The following is a 20,415-nucleotide window of genomic DNA, read 5'->3' as shown; positions in this document are numbered from 1 at the left end:
GAACACTACAACCCCGACTACAGGTAATGGGAAACCCAACCTTTGGTAAAAGCTTGTACTACACAGTTTTGGTTAGCGTGTTGAGCAGCCAGGCTCATCTCAAGAGGGGTCAATGTGAGCTGTAGGGGAGTTAGAGAGATTCACAGTGACAAGTATCCAAATAAACACTTACTCAAGGTTTCTTGCATAAACAATTATTAATCTGTCAGTAAGCCTTCTTCAGAAAGGAGCAATATAACCGTAACACTCAAATATACTTCACAAAATACAGTCTTAATATTTCTTAATCAGTGAGTACCCTTTTGGGATGGCCCACAGACACAACCTACACCCTCAATTGACTTCAATAGCTAGGGTGCTGGGGCCATCATTATATCACTGTTGCATTAAGAGTCATTTAAGAATAAGTCAAAGGAAACGGTTATTAGAACACACAAGAGACTACAACTATTCTTAATCAGGCAAATACTTTCAGATCCCCCAATAAGACTCATTCAGTGGAACAGGCTAAGCCAAAGTCAATGGGCAAAAGTTTATATGAGCTGAATCACTTCTTGCAGGTAAGAAAGAAAAATCTTTGCATAATGTTTTAGAAGTCTTGGAAGAAAAAGAAGAATCAATGTAAGGTCACAAGCTGTTAGACTTGCGAGTAGTAGAAGATGTAAGCAACTCTACAGCAAGAGGCAAGTTCTCTCAGACTTTTACAGTACCTTTGGATTGAAGAAAAAGTGCAGCAGACTACTTCTGTTCCTGAGCAGCTCTGCAGATCTTACGGTTGATGGGCCTCAGTTGTGGGGACAAGAGGGAGGACTTCTGGGAACTCCTGCACTGCAATGGGACAGTCACCGCTCGCAACCGGCAATCTTCAAACGAGTGGCTGTTCGGTGTTTCAGCTGCTTGCGTCTATATCTACCGCAAATAGCAACATTGCAGTTCCTGGCTGTCGAGATGGGCTTTCTTGCTTCTGGAGTCCCGCACTCTGTTGAGGGGGCTCAGGCTCAGTCAGTCCTGCTTCCTGGGAGTCCGGAGAAACTTCCTGGAGCTCTTGGGCAGCTTAAAAAGCAACACAATCTGGTGTTCCTCTCCTTCGCATTTCGGTTTCCAGCAGCAACTTTGTAGAAAGTCAACCAGCTCTGAGGGAATGTCCAGGTGGCTTAATTTGGAGTTGCTTGGTCCCACCAACTCAAGGGGAGATGTCGTCCTTGCAGGGGCTACTCAGTGGATACGAATTTAGAGTTTCAGGACAGCAGCAGGGTTTCACCGGGCAAACCAACGGTCCAGTAGTTGCAGCAGGCGTCCTCTTCAAGTTCTTCTTTGGTTCCTTTGTCCAGTGGTCGACTCTGCCTTGCAAGCCAAAAGCCTTGCCTTTTATTCAGTTCTCTCCCTTTCATTGCAGCCTAGCTGTCACTCACCCAGCAGGGTGGCTGTCCTTGGCGGACAGTCAGCCGGGCAATCACTACAGAGTCCATTTGGATCTCCTAGGAGACGAAGCACAGGGAGTTTCAGGCACCTCCCTCACTTCCTGCCCACCCCAAAGCCAGAGGTGGGCTTCACTCATGATTCCCACCAAAGGCAAAGCAAACAAAGGGACCAAACCTGGTCTGGCGCGCAGAGTACATTTCAAGAAGGACCTTTCCACAAAGAAATGGCAAAAAAAGAAGCCCGGGACATTTTGACAAAAATGGCACCCTTGGGTGCTTTGCTGCAGCCTCAAATGCAGCCTGCGGTAAATGCACACCACAGTAGTTAAAAGTAAACCACTGCCAACAGCCATTCAGTGAGGAAAGAGTAACAAAAATGTTACATGAGAAGCTAGACAAAGGTGACACTAGGTAACCCCTCCAGCACCCTATTGTAAGATGGGTGTGCTGGGTCTAGAACATTACAAATGTAAATAAAGTCAATTTCACTTTACTGCTCTGGGAAACAGTTTAACCCAGAGAAGGTATTTCAACCTTGGAAAATCTGAAAGACTTCCCTGTGCCACTGCACTGAAGGTGCAGTGTGACAATGTAAAAGATGCCTATGGAGTTTGTCAGGTTGCATAATCAAAAGAAACAAAGTTCAGAAATCACATTAAAAAACATGAGAGAGTGGGAAAAGAGGGTCTCACTCTCTCCAGGTAAAAAAACCAAGTCCTCAAAATCCAGCAAAGTTGCTGGGGGTCTCTAAGGTGGAGGGTATTAGCACATTTCTGAGAATTCTCCCCAACAGGGTGCTACACTGCAGCTGAGGATTCAGCCTGCGGCAGAAAAGCACAATGGTAGGAACCTTAAACCACCGTTACCAGTGATTTAAAGTAGTGAGGGTAACAAGAAATGTTACACAAGTAGGTAGGTAAGGGGCTACGAGGTAACCCCCCCCCCAGCACTCTACATAAAATGGGGTGTGATGGACCTACAAAGAGAAAGGGAAAGTCAATTTCACTTTACTATTCTTGGGACCAGTAGTTCACACAAGAAAAACGGGTTTAAACCTTACGAGAAATCTAAAGGATTTCTCTGCCACTGCACTGAAGGTGCAGTGCGTCACCATACAAAAAAATAGATGCCTATGGAGTTCGTCAGACTCCAAAAACAAAGGAAACACGTAATCCAAATCAGATTAAACACACGAGTGAGAAAAGGTCCCACTCGCGGATTAAAATGTAGTCCTAAAGTCCAGCAAAAGAGCTGGGGGTCTCTAAGGTTGAAGAGAATTGGCACAGAAATGAGAATTCTCCTTAACGGCGGCAGGGAGCAAACAGTTAAGTAGGGGAGGGGGGTGGGGGTGATTGGTACAAGGCAAAATTTTGTTTGGCCGAAGTAAAAAGCGATTTGTGGCAAAATGGACTACAGTCAATTCTGGCACGAATCATTTTACTTTGTTCAAAGAACACAAATCTCAAAATGTTTTACATACAAACACAATTATTGGTGTGGGGCAAAATACATATCAAACCCCTGAAAAGAAATTACAGATTAGTATTACCACTACAAGTCCAAAGAGAATCATCCCTAACTTTAAAAGTCCAACCCTAAATTGTCTGGGGCCTCAAGTTCAGCAAAGATTCCACATAGCTTGTGAAGCTGGAAAACATGAAAGTAGGGTCTCTGGGGTCCAGTGAACAGTTACAAGTGTCAGGAGACAAGTTCATCTAACTAACGTGTTCGACTTTTGGAGTGCTGAACAAGCTATGGCAATGCCAAAGTATTGGAAACGTTTTGGGGGAGTATAGGGGGCAGGCAAGTATCACTATAACTCATCGCCTGTACTCTGATTCTTTATGAGATTTAGCAGATGTTCAAGGTCGCTTTTTCTGCCGTCAGCCACAGCCCTGGATCCTCAGGGGTTGCAGGTTCGAGCAGCACTCCGGTCTGCGTCTGATGCTGGTGCAACAACTGTAGAAGAATGCAGCAAAACTATCCAGGGCCCATCAGGACACAGGGATGCAAAGGGGCTCACTTGTCACGGTCTGACTTTCCCTCCTATGCCCCTTGATGCTAGGATCACAGAATTTCGCAGAGATAAGTCTTGTAGCACAGGCTGAGGATCCCCAAGTTCCAGGCCTCAATTCGGAATGGCGACGTCAGCAGCCCAAATAAAGAGCTGGTCAGCCACAGGGCGGTAGTCAGGCGTCTTCCTTAGATTCTATTTTTTGATCACTTGGTGGGAATCTAGATGGGTCTCTTCATTCATCATTGTTTTAGTTGTGTGTGTGTCCGAGTGGGCGGTCTTCTAGTTACGAAGTGAAGAGCCAGGATTTTAGCAGTTTCCTAAATAGTAGGTGGTTTCTTGTGTTGCCATGTTCTTTGGTAGGTCGTTCCAAGTTTTCGGTGCCTGGTGAGCAAAAGATCCTGAGTTTTTTTTATTGTACGGTTTCGGTTCCAGGCGGATGTCGTTGCTTGATATGAGCATTCTTGTTGGTTGCCATAGGTGTAAATTGTCGCTCAGAGCCTCGTTTGTGTATTGCTCTGTGCGCGATGAACATGGTTTTGAATTTTATTTGTTGTTTTATTGGCAGCCAATGTAGTTCTTTTAGCGCAGATGTGATATGTTCTGTTCGAGGTAGTGTGAGAAGCAATCCGTCTGCCGCATTTTGTGTGCGTTGTAGTTTTAGGAGTCGATCAAGCATACCCAGGTATAGGCCATTGGCGTAACCTACTCTGGACTTGACAAGAGCGATGATGGCGATTGTTTTGTTGGCCAATGACAGGAACAGTTGGATCTTTTTTGCCACTCGCATGAGAAAGACGCATTTCAGTAGAGTTTACTTGTTGCTCTAGAGTAAGACTGTTGTTTATCAGGACCCCCAGGTTTTTTGGGTCAGAGATCTCCCGGTATTCGCAGCTTGCAGCCCTGGAAGGTCGCAGCATCTCAGGAGATGGCACAATTTGTAGTTAGTCTTGGGGCTGGTTGGTCCCATCAGCCAAAGGGAAGGAGAAGTCCTCTTTGGAATTCCTCCGTCGATAAAAAACGGTCAGGACAGCAGTGGTGGTGGTTGCTTCAGTTACTGCAAGAATCTGCAGGTGTGTCTGGTCGTCTTCAGCTTCAGAACTTCTGTTCCAGTGGTCGACTTGCCTTGTACCTCTGCAACCTCAACTTATATTCAGATTTCCCACTCACTCCTCTGCAAACTCAGCATTTTCCATTCAGGCACTCTAACAGACAAAGGGCAGGGGAATGTTGAACTCCTCTCCCGCTTCCTACCTTCACAGGCACACTGGAGCCTGGGCAGGGACACAAGGGTTCCTGCCTGAGGCAAAACACACACAGACCCCCCCCCCCCCTCTCAGAATGGAAGAAGGGCTGACAAAGGACAGCCACACGAGAAATGTCGAAAAAAGAAAGGAGCCACCATGTTAGAACATAGGTGACCCTACTGTACAAAACCAAGACTGAAGAAAGTCTGCAGCAAGAAAGTGTCACAATAGTTGTTAGACCACATCCACCAGCCATAACTGTAGGGTTGCCTCGGACGAGAAAGTCCCAGGAGCAGAGAGTAGGGGAATACTAGGTATCCCCTTAGCACTCCACATAAGGTGTGGGCGCTAATCTCATAGGATACATTTTAGGAAGGATAAAAAGTATCCCTCTATCCTTAAAAACAGTAGTTTAAGGACCGTAAAAGAATCTCAAAAGAGAACCAAAAGTGTTCCTGCAACACTGCAGATTGGGTGCTGTGTGCTGCAAAAGTTAAACACAGGTGCCTTTAAAGAGATATGGAGGAAAGGAGACTCAATACAAAAAGATAAAACACAGAACAGTTTGAAAAGTGAGAGCAAATAAGAATGTATGAGGGGTGAAAAGGGGTCCCCTTATTCAGAATAGAAAGAAAAAAGGTCCAGAAATCCAGCAAAAAGTGCTTGGGGTCTCACTAGAAGAAGGGATTAAGCAGCTTATTGATAAATCTCCCAAATACCTCTTGGCCTAAAACGCTTCACTGGCTACTTTAACTACACCCATTCAAAGGTCTCTGGTGATCAGCACCCTGGTGAAAGTGGCTTTATAATGTCAAGACCGTCTTTAAAGCCCCTTCTCTCTCAGCCTCCCCCACTCCCCCAGAGGACCTACTGTTAAGGAGATTTAGAGGATGAAGCTCTGCACCAGCATCCTTTGATGCTCCACAGAATCATACAAAGCTCTGCCTCCCCAAAAAGGCCACAAGGAACATGTGATACTCCCCTCTGGTTTGGTGGCAGCATCTGTACACTGCCCCAAAGCCTAGTAGCCATGAAGCTCCGGACTGTACATGCTTTGCCAGAAGTGGGAGCACCTTCACTGCCAGGAACCTAAAGACTACTCTTCATGCCATTGGGACCAGAGTTCCTACATCCCAGAACATCAGGCTAGTGCCCAGTCCCCCCCCAATCCCAACTAGGAAGGTACTGTGCTGCCATTTGTTCTGCAACCACATTGCCCAACGCAACTCCTGGTCCCTCTTTCCGTGGCTCGTAACTGTGCGACTGCGCAAGCAAATCGTAAATAGTTCTTCCCTTGGGTCTTCGCAAGATTACCCCACCCTCAAAAATAGAATTGTGTGCTTGAAGACAATGGCTGGGGTGAAGGGGAGCTGCATCGTAGATTACCGCCAACAGCTTAGCCTTTCAGCTCTGCCGGCTCAGACCTTCGACCCACCAAATCCTCTACTGTTCTTCCCCACAGGTCTTGATGTCTCTCCTGCACGTCATCACTGGAACCTACAGTAGTCACCAAACAATGTACACTGAGTTTCTGGCTACCGAAAAATAAACTGCTGCAGAGTTGCTTTTTGGACCATGTCCATCGTTCCCTCACCTCTGCAGTATTGCTGGAGAATCCTTTCTTCATTTGAATCTTCATCTCTTGGTCCCCTCTTTCACCAAGGGTCTTGTGTGGATTATCAGCAACTATAACTTTAGAAATTGCTATTTGGATGCTTTTTCAGAAGGTAACACCCCTCAAAAGTCTGCCCAAATCCCCACAAGTTGTCTCCCTTGCTCTTTTCCCAAACTCTTGCCTAGACAGGAAAAGCATTTTATTTACCTGTAATTTTTCCATTCTAAGAAAGACCTTCTACTGAACTTTTATGATCCGCTTGGAAAGTTTTTCTACTTTGCAGTTGCAGTGTTCAATTTTATGATGTTTGCCTATGTGCAAGTGTAGCGTTGCATCTCTTCCTTTTTCTTATACAGAGATTTTTATTAAAAAACTGAACATTCTCAAACTAGGCATTTGTAAAAAGGGGGCGCACACCAACATACCCACACACCGGTGTCTGGAGACTTATCCAGTCAGAACCTAATACCATTCAAATAAAGGACACGTGTCTACAGTTGCAGTTGGTACTCTTGGTCAGAGGAGCATTGCCTAGCATATCGGTGCATTTCATACTCCTATACAAATCAGTCTTCTATGGAAGACAACCAGGAAAAACAGTTGTAGACCCTCCTGAGTAGGCACCTACAAAGAGCAGGTTGTTTGTGTTCATTCTCAGAAGAGGTGTGGGAGCACCTCTTCTAACTTTAAGCAGCCTTTTTGTGCTTGAGAGCCCTTATAGGCCTCTGAAGCCAATTTCCAAAGCCATTCCTCACAGTAAAACCTACAAAGAACAACCACAAACAAAAGGTCTATGTCACAGCACGTACAATTCCGTGGGCTGTCCTGATGGCAAACCGGGTTGGAATCGAATGTTGGAGTGCATGAGCAGCGAAGAGAATGTCAAGTGAGGTATTTCAAAGTTTTCTTTGGGTCAGTTGGGCTCAGTTGCGTGCGAGTAAAGGCGATTGGTGGTTGTCTGTCTTTGTAAGTCCTAGGGCGCAACCGATTAACAGAATAAAAGCTAGAATAGCAACCTTTTCTAAATCGCCCTCCAGGGTCACTGAGAAGGCAGCAACTTATGTAAACCACTGTTCCTTTGCTGCTGTTCAATGAATAGATGGCTACCAACGCAGTACACGGTAGACTGTTGATGCTAGAATTTCAGGGTGGGTGACAAAACCTGGCGCAAAATAGGTTACTTTGCCAGTGCCCTGCCAGCCATGTGGGCCAAGTAGGGCAGCACATGAAATTCTAGTTGCAGCTTTGTGAGACTTCAGTACAAGTTTCCCCGTCATCAACAATAAGTTGAGATTCCAAAAGCCATCAAAATGTCAAGCAGAGCAACAATTGGTTCAATGTTATATTTACTCTCCTTTTACTAACAGTCCATAAGCTGGAGCTATTCTCAAGTTTCGAATGGAAGGAGCTTGCGATGTGTGGCTATGCACACAGGCACATTTATGTGCAAGCAGTTTACCTCTTGCCGGTGTTGCCCTCTTGGGAAAGTCCACCACATCTGCTGCTGGATCTTCAACAGGTTTTTTGCCTTTAAAAAGAAAAAACATATTTGAAGTATGTAGAATTATCCTGCACTTCCCTTCTCACACACAGCATTAGTCTCATGGCTGTCAAGAGCAATGGTTGTTAGTGCAGCAAACAGAGGGTAAAACCGAAGGGGTCCAGAGTATGGTAAATGGACGCTTTATGGGTCAAAACGATTCTGCAATGTTTTGGGAGGGGGATTGTTTCAAAATGAATGTTGCGATGTACAGGAAGCAGTAGAACCAGCAGGAAAAAGGATGTGGGGTTCTCGAAGCAAACCACTTTTAAGACCTCATCGGGAGTAGTCCACCCAGTTCTGAAGGCCAGATGAGTAATCTGCCCAGTGATTGAAAAGTGCTATGTCAAACACAGGTGCAATAGTGAGGCTGGCACAAAGACTGAATGGTCTTTTGTACAGAGGGCAGGAACTACAATCTGATAAGTCTGTAGTCACCATTTTCTTATGATATCTAGTTGTGCTATATTAATCCCAGAAAATATAACCGAATTATGCTCAGGATATGCTCATTATTCCAGAATAGGGCAGAGCAGTTTGACAACTACCCAATTTGGGGTTGTAGAGGAAAGTGATTTAATTAGCCATCCCACCCTTTCCCCCAGTACACCAAACATTGCTCCCCAGAATTCACATCTCGAATGCCTGAAGTCCCATGAAGAGCAAGAACACAAATGTACTTGAAGTGCCTGCAAACATGTTTGCTTAGTAGACATGTCCAGTAGTCATTTTCAGCTCCTACTTTACTCAATGACTACTCAGGCAAGCTGGTCACAGATCGGTCGCAGACATCGGGAGTATATTTTATACTAGGAATGCCTCCACCTACTAATCACGCCACAGCTATATATCATTCATGGGATTTTTAGATTGGTCAAAATGTTACAGAAGGCAGATCTTTAGATGATTAATCCTCTGAAGTAATGGATTTATAGGAACCTTTATAGGAACCAGTCCCACAGTATACTGGGAGATGGTTTCACTTTTGACAGGGAGTTTTACCATTTAAGCTATGTCAGTTAGCAAGTGGTGCAGCGATTAAGAGATGGAGGGGCAGTTAACATGAAGGTAGGGCTATGAGATGAGGCGAGACTATGGGGGTGGGGGGGTGAGGTTTCTATATAACAAACAACCAATGGAGGGACAAATGCAACAAAGCATGCAAGGATGCAAGCAAGAGTCCCACTCACCTTTGGAAAACCACTCGTCTGGGAAAGCGGCACAAGCACAGAAGAGAAAAGTTGGGTGAAATTAGTGAATTGGAGAATGCAGGTACAAAGGGAACAGTGAATAATTAAGGAAGAGTGAAAGTAGAGTAAGTTGAGAAAGATAGAAGGGTCATTGAGGGGAGCAATGAAGCAGAGCGAAGCAAGGAGGGTTGAAACGAGCCGGTAGGTAAGGAGATGTGTAAAAAAAAAAAAGCAGACAAGTGTGGAAAGAAAAATCGCCCCCAAAAAAGGGATAAAGGAGTACAAATGAGAAGGACAGAGGAAGGCACAATGAGCACAAAGAGGAGGCAGGAAGAGAAGGCAAGATTTATGGCAAAAGGGGATAAAGCAGGCAAGTGAGAAAAAAGCAGAGGCAAAGATGGATAGGAAACATGACAAGGAGATTGTGGAAGACATTTGAGCAAGCACAGTAGAAATTGATTAGGTAAGAAGAAAATTTCAGCGGAGAGAAGCAAGTGAGATGTGGGGGATGGGGTAAATGAAAAGGTGAGCATGGAGGAGTGGGAAATTGGAGGAAACACCAAAATGGGCGTAGAGAAAAAAAAAAAAAGGTTATCAGAGGTTACCCCCAAACAAAGGTGTCAGGTCATGGACAGGAAGCAAAAACAAAATAATCAGGGTTACTACATCGGATCACACATGCCCAGATTCTACACACGATCCCAGACATGAGCTCACATGTTGCAAGCTGGCATGAGAAACTACAAACACGTATTGAATGATGAAAGTTAGTAGGGGAAAAATGACATGGTCCTTTCCCATAAAAACAACCCAGGTGTGTACCCACCAAACCAAGCATGCTAGCCGTAAGCAAACGGAAGCTAGAGAAACCAAAGCCCCATCACCCACTCCCCACTACCCCCAAACTCTGCCAATCACTGAGCTTGGCAGGTAAAGACAGCTACACTTTCCACTCCTTTGAGGGTCCTCCATGTTGATTGAAGCCACTTACCACCCATTAACCCCATTCCCTTCCACCATAGGGGGATTTGGCAGCCACATTACCTTAATTGCTACCTCCACCAAGACCTTTGCAACCAGTGTTCACCCACTTCCTATATTGGCCGTCAGAAACAAACCTGAAGAGAAGCTGCCTCCCTCCAGACTAGGACCAGCCAAAATCCCTTTACATCTTGCCTTCCCCACCCCAGTAGAATGTTTTACCTAGAACCCTCATGCAACTTTGGCAGCCGTGGATGGCTTGCCCCTTGAAAGTTGGGGGCCCCAAACGCCTCACTCTGCAATGTACAGAGGGCAATTGCATCCTGTAAAAGTGTTGAAACCGCTGTGTACTGTTGGTGATTTGGCATCTATTGGATATTTTCATGCTTGTCCACACATAATTGGCTTTACCCAACTCCTCACTTCAAGTGCACTGAAAACGCACAATTTTAACCAATTATTGCAAAAAATGTCCAGGGGATGAGGCGGGAATCCCAGCCACCTCTGCACCTACACCCTCACTTTGTTTAGTCTTTGTTCGGGCCAGTTTTCTAAAGTCCAATTAAGGGCTTCACAAAACGAGAGGGGGCTGTAGGAAAACTGTCCCAATAGTCGTTCATGCTCATTACTGGTAAATATTTACAAATGACCCCCCCGCCCATTAAAAAAGAAAATTAATCTGCCAGAGACCACTGTGCCCAATGCAAGGGTACTCCTAAACCATGTATAGGCCTGCTAAGATAAGATAAGACCTTGTAGGTCGGCTTTCGTGGTCACACAAGTGTGGCAAGTCTATAGTGTGGATTGAAAACTTTGGAACTGTGCAGACAGTCTGGGTCACTGGTTGACCAGAGACAGTAACTGTTGCTGTGAAGATGGTCTGCAGACAAGGCAGTCTACTACAGAGTCAATGGATAAAATTCTGAGGCAGAGAGGACTAATAACTAGGGTACAATTAAGCAGTGCAGTTCGCTACTAGTTTAGTTACGGTACAGGGAAATGCAGTTTAGGTCCAATGGTTGCAGATCAGGTTCAACTGGGTCCTCAATATTTACTCTGTGATTTAATCATTACTTCATATATAGGATGTACATTAATATATTCAATTTAAAAAAAAGCTTTAGTAATTGGCTTATGTCCAACAATCAATAGTGTGCAGGGGACGGGAGGATTCCTAGGCTGAATCTTCATCACTTTGTCCCTTGTAGGGGTTTTGTGCCATGATCCCAGTTCCTCATGTGCACCTAAAAAACACAAAAATATTGAAACTAATCTTTTAATTACCTACTACCTTAAAAGGTGTGCACCAGTGTCTCAACCTATTCCTCAATATTTACACCATTCTTGGGCTATTGCTGTGCTTTTATGGCAGGCCTCTGTTCTTTATCCGTGTTTGAGTTTGTGCCCTTTAACAAGTAGGTCTGTGCCCAGCATGTCTAGGAGGGTGTCTTTAGGGCATTATTGTTGAGATGTCCAGACGTCCTTCGATATGGACAAAGCTTTGCCATCAGATGGGTCTAGACAAGTATAGCTGTGTGACTTAGTGACAGATTTTAAAGCAAGAAACGACGACTTGACCACCACTGGGTTCAGATGGCTTTAAACTGACCAACCAGTGGTGCATGCCACCAACACCACAAGGTTGGTACTCAATGAACAGAGCATACTGCAGAGAATTCTAATGTAGAGGGAATTAGCACATTTCTGAGAGACCCCCAGCAACTTTGCTGGATTTTGAGGACTTTACTTTAACCTGGAGAGCGAGACCCTTTTTCCCCCCTCATGTGTTTAATGTGATTTTGTACTCTTTTTGGTTGTGGAGTCTGACGAACTCCATAGGCAACTTTACATTGTGTCATACAGTGTTAGGGAGCATTCTCATAAATGTGCTAATTCCCTTCACCTTAGAGACTCCCAGCATCCTTGCTGGATTTTGAGGACTTTACTTTAACCTGGAGAGCGAGACCCTTTTTCCCCCCTCATGTGTTTAATGTGATTTTGTACTCTTTTTGGTTGTGGAGTCTGACGAACTCCATAGGCAACTTTACATTGTGTCATACAGTGTTAGGGAGCATTCTCATAAATGTGCTAATTCCCTTCACCTTAGAGACTCCCAGCAACCTTGCTGGATTTTGAGGACTTGATTTTTTTTATCTGGAAAGAATGTGAGCCTTTTTTCCCACTCATATTTTGATGTGCGTTTTACACTTGTGCTCTTTGATTATGGTGTTTTAGACAAATCCATAGGATTCTTTTCATGTGAGTTACACAGCACCGTCAGTGCAGTGACACAGGGATGTCGTTTAGACTTCCCAAAGGTTTAAATACCTTCTCTGGGATGAACTACTGTTTCCCAGAGAATGTAAAGTGAAATTGACTTTACTAGTCTTTGCAAATTCCTAGACCCAGCACACACCATCTTACAATGGAGTGTTGGAGGGGTTGCATAGTATCCCCTTTGTCTAAATACTCAATTAGCAGTCAAATGCTACCCTTTCCTATTGAAAATGCTGGTGGGAGTGGTTTTACAACAAGCTACCATGATTTTTCCCGACCGCGAACACCGGTAGCTCAAAATCACGGGAGCCATGTTTTTCAAGATGGCGCCTTAAGCCCCTTTGTTTAAAAGGTCGTCTTTTTTTGCCGTTTCTTTTTGGAAAGGTCCTTCTAGAGTTGGTCTCTGCGCGCCAAACCAGGTTTGGTCCCTTTGTTGGTGTGCCTTTGGCAGGCTTCAGGACTGAAGTCCGCCCTTGGCGCCCGAGTGTCGGGTGGGCAGGGAGGGAGGGGCCAAAACTGTGCCTAGTCTCCTAGGAGACCCAAATGCACTCTGACGTGATTGGCTGGCTGACTGTCCAGCAAAGATAGCCACCCTCCTGGATGAGTGACAGCTAGGCTGGAATGAAAGGGAGAGAACTGTTTAAAAGGCGAGTCTCTTGGACTGGAAAGCAGAGTAAACACCCCAAAACGAAACAGGAATCACCAGAGACTTAAGGTAAATACCCAAGCCAGCAGAGTGGAATATTTTGCAGCAGGACGACTTCTCTGCAGCCAAAAACCTGGTTGTTGAATTCCTTCATCAAGAAGACAGGCCACTGGAAGGACCTTTGCAGCAAGGATCACAGGGAAGGCTCTAGGCAAGGTTTTCCTTGCGGATGGATGCGGCTCTGGATTTGGTGCCTTTTTCAGAAGCAGAGAACACTACAGAATATCGCTGGTCGGATTTGCGTTGTTTGCAAGGCCCAGCACTCTGTTGAGGGGACTTTTCAGAATCAATTCACGTCTCTGGCAGTCTAGCAGGATGCCCATAAAGTTTCAGCAATATTCGGAAGACTGCACCGCACAATGGCTTGAGGTGCCAAGGTATTGTAGCCCTGCAAGGTTGCAGCACATGAAATGGCTCAAAAGGAAGGTCTTCATGAGTCTAGTGGGTCGCACCAGGCTTTGGGTCATGGTCGTCGGTTTTGGAGTCCCCAGGTCGATTGGAAGGAAGGGCTACAGCAGGCTCTGTTTACACATCAGGCTCTTCTGTCGCTGGAATCATCTCAGACACATTCTTCATCTTCCTCTTCAGTTTTGATTCCAGTGGTCGACTACCTCTTCAGCCTCCAAAATCAGACTTATGTCGGAACCCAGCCAAACAAACAGCCTTGCAACATTAACAAAATAAGCACTTATTGCCAAAAAGTTGTCAAAGAGGTTAACTTTTTAAAGACACTAGAGTCTTACAAATGACAGCCATAAAAGGAGTAAAAGATTCAGCGAGTGTGGAAAAAGGTTCCCACACACAGGTATATGGCAAAATAATCCAGCAGTAAAACCTAAACATTCTGGGGTTGACCCAGGTTAGGAAGATTTATCATTACTATGAACATCTTACCTAACAGACTTGAATGTTTTCAAGGAGATATAGTAAGGTGTTCGGTGTGAGCAAGAAGTACCAGTTGGGTTAGAGCAGGAGAGTGTTTGAAAGTAATTTTGGTGGCAGAGTAGAAGGCAGGTGAAGAGTAGCAGAGGGAGGTGAGAGGCAGGAGGATGAAGGAGAACAGAAGCAGGGTAGTGTGGTGAAGAGTGAGATCTGGAGGGCAGTGCATAGGATCAGGAGGGAGCAGAAGAGTAGATTGAAGGGAGAGAAAGACCAAAAGATAAAATGTAGAAAGCAAAGCAGGTGTAGGGCGAGGAGAGCAGAAAAGGTAGAGACTAATCCGAAAGATACAGGTGACTGGGCAACCAGAGTACCCAAATAGGTAAGCCCTGATGGAGTCTGATAAGGCAACAACCATTAGGCCCTCCCTAGGTACCCATCTCATCTATTAGGAGAATTACGTTTTCAAGGGAATGCTGCACTTAAAAGAAACTTCTCATCAGCATAGAGAGGTCAGGTGCTTTTTAGATCAGCATACCAACATTAATGTATTCATCACAAAGCGGACAGGCCTAGAGCTTTACAGTGAAAGTAGATAGCGGAGCGACTGGAGGCACACCTGCCTTGACACTGAAGATGGGCAGGAAAGAGACTGATATTACCCCATTTGAGATCACAATCGTCAGGGTGTGGTAATAAAACAGTTAAACCAGAGAAATAATGGAATCCCAGGGATAGACCAGACCATAGGAGTACACTGGCTGTAATGAGTCCACACAATAAGAGTAGGCAGACCAAACTAGGGAGGTAGGAGTCTCTAGAAAGGTTGAGTGACAGGTGGTACAGGGACCCCGCCTAGACTGCGAGCCCCAATTACCCACTTTTGAACTTTTTTGTAATGAAAACCGAAAACCTATTGGATTTGTCTTGGCACTCATTAAGTTTGTCAAAATGTCACGACTGCTGTATTCGGAAAACAAACAGCTGAATTATCTTAAATGATCAAAGGACATGTGCATTTGAAAACAATTCACCGGAGAAAGTAAATGACAGTGGAGTTAGTTACCTTTGCCCTTCTTAGTACCAAAGCAGCTGGCGTTTTGCTGACCGGAACTGGAGCTGTTGAGGGGTACATCCTGGTACTTCTCAGCATGGGGTATCTCACGGTGGACCTGGTACGAGAGATTACGGAGGAGGCAGACCGAGTTCTCCACCAGCTGTTCCCGAAATAATGAGCATATTTAGACTTGGGTCTAGAAAGCTGAGATTACAGACGCAAAGCCCAACATGCACCGAAGGTCTGCTTTGTATCATATTTGGTGCCATTACAAATTCATGCATCCCATCTACCAGAAACATCACTTGTGCCCATTAGGGAGATTATCCTCAAGGCCCTGTGGCAAAGGTCCTCCGGTATATCTTCCAGACTTGGGTACTACCAGATTCCCTCAAGATGACCACATTATCTTGGTGGTAGCCCCATCACAGCAGCCCAGGCCCAACTATCAGATTGGGGTGATTCACAGGTACATTATAAACTTTACAATCATTCCAAATAAGAGCTATCAACAATATTTGTACCAACAAAGAATGTGGATAAAGCAAAGTGCAAAACAAACCAAAAGGCAAACAAAACATTGTAAAACAGAGGTCCAGTAGCAGTTAAGTATCCATTTTAAATAAGTTATTTTGGAGTCAAAAGTCCTTCCTGAAAAAGAAACTGAAGTAACAAATGTAAAAGTTTTTCAATTCAGGTAGGCAAGTCACAAGAGAACATGAGGAACCAGTATTGCCAATAGGCCAAACTACCATGTGAGTAGTTCCTGGAGTTGCGTTGGAAGACCCAAGGATGAAGAAAATGCCTCCCAGTAGTGCCAGAGGGTCAGGAGAGCAATACAGAGGAAGCAGTTCTGACAGATGGGTAAGCAGTTCTGACAGATGTGGTTTCTTCACTTGATCTTCAGTGACTGTTAGAGGAGTTTCCCTAAAGTCAACTTGAGGCAAGACTTCATAAAGCCATCCCTTGGCATACAGGACCCCAACTCTTAGTACAAGTCTGTACTACCCAAAGGATCTTACTAGAATGGCAGCACAGCCAGGCTTATCGTAGGAGGAAGATGTGAGCTGTAGGCAAGTATACTGAAGCCAGTAAGTACAACAGTCCAAAAACACCTGGACATAAAATGTTACATTAAAATGTTACATTAAAATGTACCTTTATTATATTTACACAAGGAAGGTATATACGTAATTCACTTAACCAACACAAAGGAAATTCTTAATTTTCAAAGGGCGTTGCTTGCGGTACCATTTGAAACCAATTACAGTTCTACCGTGTCATCAGTATTACTGCGCGCTCGTGTTACTTCACAGCTATACGGTAATGGTATTTAGTTAGCAAAAACACTTTCTTTTAGGGTTGGTTAATCACATCAGCAGAGCTTAACCTTCTAGACACACTTTTCGGGCTAACTAATGCTTTTAATGTCCAATCACCAACTATACAAAAAGAGTCAGTGTATGAGTGGATCCAAAGTCTTTAGAAGTAGCAGAACAGCAAAAGTTCTGCATTACTTTTGGGAAGAGGCACAACCAATTCACAGGCGAGTAAAACAACCTTACATATACTTTACAATGTCAACACATTCAAGGTAAGAACTTTTGTAACTGCCCACTATCAGTTACAGTTACCAACCAACTCTTTTACAAGTACACATTTAAACAATTGTTCTCTTTTCTAGGCCACAGGCCCAATCCTTAGAAAGTCTTTCCCTTATTCTTGGAGCATGAGTGTTCTCAGTGGCAGAAGGGGGGTGACGGGGGTCACTAGGAACCTAGCGTCCAACAGCCAGTTCAGGATAGGCACGGAAGTAGCAAAAGGCAGAGTTCCTAAGGAAGATTGCTCAAACAGGTAATTATTACACTAGAGAAGTTGAAAGTGTCCAGGGACTTCTGAGAAGACACCCTAGACGGATTCAAGCAGTGGGCTTGGGTGAACTGGATGAGTGGCCTCCCAATCACAGAAAATACTCCAGAACTACACTGTAATCACAAAAGGCTTATGGTAAGTAAATACCCCCAGCCAACAGTACCTTAGAGTTTGCAGCAAGAAGAAGTCAGAATCTGCAGCCAAAAACCCAGTCGATGAATTCCTTTGGCATGAAGATGGAAGACAGGACACTGGAATGACTTTAGCAGCAGGGATCACAGGGGAAAGCTCTAGGCAAGAGGTTTATTGCATGGTTTACTCCGCACAGAAGAGGTTGCAGCAAGGTGCCAGGATCTGCAGCCAAAAACCCAGTTGCAGAGAGGTGCACAAGTCACCCAGCATGTCGTGAAGACAGGACTCTGGAACATTTTTTGCAGTGCGGATCAACGGGGAAGGCTCAAGGCAAGAGTGTCTTTGCAGCTGGATGTGGCTCTCGTTTTGGCACCCCTTTAAGGAGCCAGAAGACAGAATATTGCTGATTGGATTTGCGTCGCTAATCTGGTCCAGCACTCTGATGAGGGGACTTAAAAGACTGGCATCAAAGCTCCAGAGAGCCAGGAGGGGTCCACCAAACTTACATCTCTATTCAGAAGACCATGCACCACACAATGGCTCGAGGTCCCAGGGTAATGAGGTATTGCAATCCAGCAAAGTCGCAGCAAAATGTGGGATGGCTCAAAATGCAGGCCCCAAGTCTACTGTATCTCACCAGGCTCGGGTAATCTTTTTCAGAGTCCACAGGTCGCTTGGAAGGAAGAATAATGGCATGCTCCAGTTAACACATGCTCTCCGGTCGCTGTAAATCCTCTCAGCCGGCTTTTGTTCATTTTGCCCTTCGTGAATTTGGTTCGTGTGATCGACTACCGCACCAGCTTCCAGGGTCAGACGTGATTCTAGCAGGCAGGGGAGCAAAGTTTTGGACTCCTCCCTCGCCTTCACAGACACTCTGGATGGAGCCTGGGCAGGATTGACCAAGGTCTCATGCTAAAGAAAAAAGTCAAAGGAATTTCCCACTCTGGAGGGCAGTGTGTTGGGCAAGAATTGATGTAGTAACACAGATTACACAACACTTATCTGCTTGGTATTAGGTAACCCACCTTTTGGTATAGGTCTGTACTACACACTTTGGTAGTGTGACTGAGTGGTGTGACTGAGCAGCCAGGCCCATCTCAAGAGGGTTAAATGTGAGCTGTAATAATTAAATTTGTAAATACAAGTAACAAAGTAACACTTACACTCCAGGTTTCAGTTATAGTTATTTAACACCCATTTTTAAATAAGGGTTCTTTAAAAGGGCAATTCATGTAACAAAGTAAATGTACTTTAAAATGACTTTTCTACTTTACAGATTAGGAGGCTGCGGAAAGGAAAACTTTAAGGAAGCAAAGGGTTAATATATGAGGACACCATCTTATAATGAAATCTAGACAAGCCTTTCCCAGCAGTAACAGTCAAAAAGGGACAAACAACATCAAAGTCAATGGGCTAGAAGAGTCTGCAGGGAGAGCCAGGACAGCTAAAGTCAATTGGAACACAGTGTAGGGAGCTGAGGCACTTAGATATAAGTCTTTTACAAAATTAGAGAGTTTGTAGAAAAACAACTTGTAGGGTCACAAGCTGTTAAGCCTGTGAAAACAGTTGTAATCAACTCCCAAAGTAAGCAACTGAAATTCCCAAATGAGAAGAGCACAGCTACAAGACAATCAGGTAAGTACCCCACGCACCCGTTCCCCCCCCCCCAGTCTAAACAGTACCTCTGGTTTGAAGAAGAGTGGTCCAGCTGGATTCTGTTTTGCTACAGCGGTGCAGAGCCTGTGTTCCTGAGCCTCAGCCGTGGGGACAAGAGCGAAGACGGCTGGAGGGCTCCTGTGGCAGTACTTGGGAGGTCGCCGGCCGCTACAGGCTCTTTTCGGTTCAGCAGCATTTCACGGTTTCAGTGTCTGGTAAACAGCACTGTCATGGATCTTGGATACCGGTTTGGCTTCCTTCACTCTGTTTTTCCTGCTTCTGGAGGGTCCTTGGGAAACTCCTGGAGCTTCTACACAAATTTCAGACGTTGCACTCTGCTACAGATTTCTAGACCCCTGGCACTCGGTTCTTGCAGCAGCGAAGTAGTACATCCAGTCGGGTAAGATGGTCCGGTGGAGTTAGTCTCTGGGTTACTTGGTCCCACTAACCCAAGGGAAGAATTAGTCTCTCCCGGAGCAGCTGTCCAATTAAAAAAGGAAGTTCAGCACAGCAGCAGGGCTTCAACTGGCAATTCAAAGGTCCAGGAGGATGCAGCAAGCTTTGTTTATGGTTTCTTCATAGGGTGTTTCTCCCAGTGGCCAACTGCCTCTAGTCCCAAAAACCCTCACCTTTTAAGCAGGTTCCTCCCATTCATGCACAGCCTATGCTGCCAATCACACAGCAGGGTGGCTGTTCTGAAAGGACAGCCAGCCAATCAAGACTGGTTGCATTCAGGCATTCCTAGAGACTAAGGACAGGGGAGTTTAGGGAAACTCCCTCACATCCTGGCCTTCCAGACACACTGGAAGGAGATGCAGGCTTCAGGGCTGAAGCCCACCAAAGAAAAGAAACAAAGGGCTTGAATCTGTTTCGATTCACAGTAAAACCCAAGAAAGACCTCACATACAGAAAATGAAAAAGACTGGGGCCTTTTTGACAAAATGGTCATCCATGGGTGCTGTACTGCAGCTGAGGGTTCAGCTTGCGGTAGAACAGCACAATGGTAGAAGAAATAAACAGCCACTAGCCATTTAAAGTAGTGAAGGTGACATAAGACATGCATTACTCACTGTAATAGCATTTCTACCGATTGTATCTGCTTAGATTCGCATGCTGTGCATACAGTCCGACATCCAGTGGTAACCACGGAGTATTGCATCTGGTTTTTCGGGGACCGAAAGGGGACATCAGCATAGGCGTGTCTAACACTATCCCTATCGTGACCGGTAGTGTACTTAAAATCCTTCACACGCCGAGGTCCCTCAGATTGTTTTTTTCCGCCCAGATAACTAGTTGCCCTATAGTGGAGCTCTTCATACAATGCTTATCTGTATACCAACTTTGTTGGTTATTTCCCCATAAGTCACTTTGGTGGAGATTCAAGCAACTTTGGCGAAGACTGCAGGAAGTTGATGGCGGTGGATTTCGGCACCCAAGATCCGGCAGCTGAGCCATCCACGTGGCCAGGCCCTCTGGCCAGCCTACACAGTAGGGAGAGTGGGGTCGGGGTGGCCCCATCTTTCGTTATGTCTCTCCTCTTTGCCCTCTAGGTCTGGTCATCTTGGTCTATACCTTTCGTTATGGTCAGGGCTGGCTGGAGTAGGTGGTCTAGTAACAGGAAAGGGCCTGTGCATAGAATAAACATTGTGGGTTGCTCAAGTCAAGATGGAGAGAAAGAAACCTCATCTGATTGGTATAAGGAACAATAGGTTTGCTTTGTCTGACTGGTGAAAGGATAATAATTGGATTCTTGGGAGGTGAGCAAGATTCTAAACTGCCTTTCATCTATAGTAATTCAGTGGCTGATTGTACATCTATTAAGCTCCTT

At 45.2% G+C, this 20,415-nt stretch overlaps 1 protein-coding gene across 7 annotated transcripts in view; it reads right to left on the bottom strand.

Moving 5' to 3' along the window:
* The window catches only part of CTNND1 (catenin delta 1), a 478,107-nt gene that overhangs the window by 88,999 nt on the left and 368,693 nt on the right, over positions 1-20,415 (bottom strand). For 6 of the 7 annotated variants that reach the window (XM_069629030.1, XM_069629031.1, XM_069629032.1 and 3 more), the window contains 3 exons: positions 14,937-15,087; positions 9,028-9,045; positions 7,757-7,825 (listed from right to left, as the gene is read on the bottom strand). In XM_069629030.1, coding sequence (XP_069485131.1) covers positions 7,757-7,825; positions 9,028-9,045; positions 14,937-15,087 — 238 coding nt within the window. The remainder of the gene's footprint in view (positions 1-7,756; positions 7,826-9,027; positions 9,046-14,936; positions 15,088-20,415) is intronic. The other variant, XM_069629033.1, reaches the window with a different exon arrangement.

This window comes from Ambystoma mexicanum, chromosome 12, assembly GCF_040938575.1.
Source record: "Ambystoma mexicanum isolate Mex_15411 chromosome 12, UKY_AmexF1_1, whole genome shotgun sequence".
Lineage (NCBI taxonomy): Eukaryota > Metazoa > Chordata > Amphibia > Caudata > Ambystomatidae > Ambystoma > Ambystoma mexicanum.
The sequence above is the reverse complement of the archived record's forward strand: the minus strand, read 5'-3'. Positions and strand labels throughout refer to the sequence as shown.